The sequence below is a fragment of the Loxodonta africana genome, chromosome 24, assembly GCF_030014295.1.
Source record: "Loxodonta africana isolate mLoxAfr1 chromosome 24, mLoxAfr1.hap2, whole genome shotgun sequence".
Taxonomy (NCBI): Eukaryota; Metazoa; Chordata; class Mammalia; order Proboscidea; family Elephantidae; genus Loxodonta; species Loxodonta africana.
Window position 1 is genome coordinate 5,834,366 of NC_087365.1, and position 3,369 is coordinate 5,837,734.

The 3,369-nt window shown below is 58.9% G+C and overlaps 1 protein-coding gene across 1 annotated transcript; it reads left to right on the plus strand.

Annotated features, from left to right (window-relative positions):
• Window positions 1-267: 267 nt before the first annotated feature.
• NKX2-4 (NK2 homeobox 4) lies at window positions 268-1,895 on the plus strand. The gene is made up of 2 exons (XM_064276454.1): window positions 268-679; window positions 1,300-1,895. The coding sequence occupies exons 1-2, from the start codon at window positions 268-270 to the stop codon at window positions 1,893-1,895; spliced, it is 1,008 nt and encodes a 335-aa protein (XP_064132524.1).
• Window positions 1,896-3,369: the final 1,474 nt, after the last annotated feature.

The following is a 3,369-nucleotide window of genomic DNA, read 5'->3' on the forward strand; positions in this document are numbered from 1 at the left end:
CCTCCATTATATGAAGCGGAGGTGGGGGGGGGGGGGGAGAAAAAGATGTCAATGACCATTGTTTGCTCGTTTGGGATGTTGCTCCGCCCCCCGAGTCTGTCGTAAACCTGGCGCCGGACTAAAATAAACCCCAGATCCCGGAGCTCCGGGGCTCGCCGCCGACTCCTCGTCACAGGCGCCGCCGCTGCGCCACGGTGGCGGCGAGGAGCGGCTGCCGCGACCCGCCCGCGCCCGTCCCGGGCCCCCTACCTGGCGGCCCGCCGAGCCATGTCGTTGAGCCCAAAGCACACGACGCCCTTCTCCGTGTCCGACATCCTGAGCCCCATCGAGGAGACCTACAAGAAGCTCGGCGGTGCCATGGACGGCGCGCCGTCGGGCCTGGGGACGCCCCTCGCGGCCGCCGCCTACCGCGCGCCGCCGCCCGGCCCGTCCTCGCAGGCGGCGGCCGTGACGGGCCTGCAGCCGCCCCACGCCATGTCGGGCCACGGCGCGGCGGCGGCCACCTACCACATGGCGCCCGGCGTCTCGCCGTTCCCGCACGGGGCCGTGGGCGGCTACTGCAACGGCAGCCTGGGCAACGTGGGCGAGCTGCCCGCCTACACGGACGGCATGCTGGGCGGCGCGGCGGCCGCGGCCCCCGGCTGGTACGGCGCCAACCCGGACCCGCGCTTCTCGTCAAGTGAGCGAGGCGGGCGCGCGGCGGCGGGCGGCTTTTCCCGCCACAAGCGCGGGCGCGGGAGGAGGGCGTCCTGGGGCCCAGACCCGGGCGCACGTGCCCTACTGGGGCCCAGCCTCGGGGGCTGCTGGTCCCAGGGCGCGCGGGGGGTCCGGGGGCCCGTCCCAGGGCACCTGGGTATTTGGGGTTCTCGGGCGCGCGCCGGGTTCGGGGTCCTGGCCCCGGGGCGCGCAGGGGATCCGGGGGCCCGGCCCAGGGCACCAGGGGAATTTGGGGTCCTCGGGCGCGCGCCGGGTTCGGGGTCCTGGCCCCGGGGCGCGCGGGAGGTCCGGGGGCCCCGCCCAGGCCACCGGGGGGATTTGGGGCCCTCGGGCGTGCGTCGGGTTCGGGGTCCTGGTCCTGCCCAGGGCACCGGGGGGACTTGGGGCCCTCAGGCACGCGCCTGGCTCGGGGTCCTGGCCCGGGGCGCGCGGGGGCCCGGGGGGCACCGGGTCCGTACACGCCGCCCTGAGCCCAGCGGCCCCGCGGCGCTGTGGCCGCTGTGGGCGTGCAGACAGCGGGGCGGCCACCGGCACCGGCTCCGGGCGGGCCTGGCGCTCACCGGCCTTCTCTCCTGGGCCCAGTCTCCAGGTTCATGGGGCCGTCGGCGGGCGTGAACGTGGCCGGCATGGGGCCGCTGACGGGCATCGCCGACGCCGCCAAGTCGCTGGCGCCGCTGCACGGGGCGGCGCCGCGAAGGAAGCGCCGCGTGCTCTTCTCGCAAGCCCAAGTCTACGAGCTGGAGCGGCGCTTCAAGCAGCAGAAGTACCTGTCGGCGCCCGAGCGCGAGCACCTGGCCAGTATGATCCACTTGACGCCGACGCAGGTCAAGATCTGGTTCCAGAACCACCGCTACAAGATGAAGCGGCAGGCCAAGGACAAGGCCGCGCAGCAGCTGCAGCAGGAGGGCAGCCTGGGGCCGCCGTCGCCGCGCCGCGTCGCGGTGCCCGTGCTGGTCAAGGACGGCAAGCCGTGCCAGAACGGCGCCAGCACGCCCACGCCGGCCCAGGCCGGCCCGCAGCCGCCGGCCCCGACGCCGGTGCCCGAGCTCCGGGAGCTGTCGCCCAGCCCTCCCGCGCTGCACGGCCCCGGGGGTGGCCTGGCGGCCCTGGACGCGGCGGCCGGAGACTACGGCGGCGGCGTGCTCGGGGCCAACCTGCTCTATGGCAGGACGTGGTGACCGCGCGGGCCCCCGGGCGGGGTCCTGCCTGCGGCCCGAAGGGTCTGCGAGAAGCTGCCAGCACGGTCGGGGGAACCGCAACAGGCCATCGGCAACGAAGGGGCCGCGGGGAGGGAGGGGCAGGCTCTAAGCCTCTTTGCTGGGGGTCGGAGAGAGCGGCGGCCCCAGGGACCGAGTACTGTAACATCTCCCCACGAGGCTATCTATGACTTGGTGATTTCCCCTTCCAGAATTTCCTAAATGAAGTGAAAAGCTGGCCAAGTCCCTGTCCACCATGTGCCCAAACAAAGCTCTCAGAGTTTTGAAAGTTGGACACTTTGTTGGTATTTGTAGCTCTACAAATCCACCCAGCTTGAATGATGAGTCCTTTTGAAGTGGAATTTATCTCGGAAGATTAATTTTCAAAGCCCCCCCCCTTAAGTGCAATTTCATTGTTTGAAAGTTGTAGTTCAAGGTGGAGAATGCACATAGCAACATTGTTGCATAAAAATTATTGCCGTTTAGGTAATGGAAAAAAAGAATAAAAAAACTCAAAACATGGTTATATGGATTGATACAGCTTTTCAAGTTTAATGCTGATTTTAAAATGTGTTGATCATTTGGCAAATGCATTTGTATATTATTCTAAAAGGATTTGTTTTCTAAGATGCTGCTCATTGTAAGAAAGAGGGTTGTAAACTGCTTTTTATATGGAATCTGGTCTCCCAAAATGAACTGATAAATACACCCCGTCTTTCTGTAGATATGTTATTTACCATATCTGAGGTATTTTCTAGTCTTGGATTTGAATACCTGGTAAAGTACTAGAATAAGCAAGTAAAATTGCTAAAACTGACAACTACTGACAACAACTAATCGATATTTGAAAGTACGCCAAGAAGAAAGAGAATAAGGCAATTTATAATCAGGATTTAAAGAATAAGATAGTCATAATTTTTCTGTCATATTTAGAACTCATCGGGAGGTTGAGCCTTGATTTTGTTGGTGGTTTACTGTACAATGTACTCTTTCATATGCCAATTTATATTTCTTGTGTTTAAATTGATATTTAAATATAACTTAAAAGAACCATAAGTACTTTTTTATAACAGTCAAATGGCCATTTTTCATTAAGTTGTGTAAGTTTTTTTGTTTTGTTTTTTTACATTAGTTGGCATGATGTGATAACAGCTCAGTTTACTCATGATTTAAATAATCAGTGTTGGAGTGCAAATACTAAAAGAAATCTGAAGAACATAAGCTTATAAAATTAATGAAGAAATAGCAGGGATAAAGTGTGATTTATAAATTACCAAAACAGATAGCTTCCAGAGACCTCAAATCTCTTTTACATTTGTGGTTTAAGAATTACAGTTTAGAGCTAAAATATTTTATTACACTTCATTGTTCTACTTTGTGAATGTGCAAACTGGATCTTAAGGAATGTGTTTTAGAAGTTAAAATTTCACTTTCTCTAAACTATTATAGTAAGCGT

Bases quoted from the DNA above. Each gene is read 5' to 3' on its own strand.
- NKX2-4 (XM_064276454.1), top strand. From the start codon at position 268: ATGTCGTTGAGCCCAAAGCACACGACGCCCTTCTCCGTGTCCGACATC. The intron at 680-1,299 runs GTGAGCGAGGCG...TCCTGGGCCCAG, and splicing joins GGACCCGCGCTTCTCGTCAA to TCTCCAGGTTCATGGGGCCG.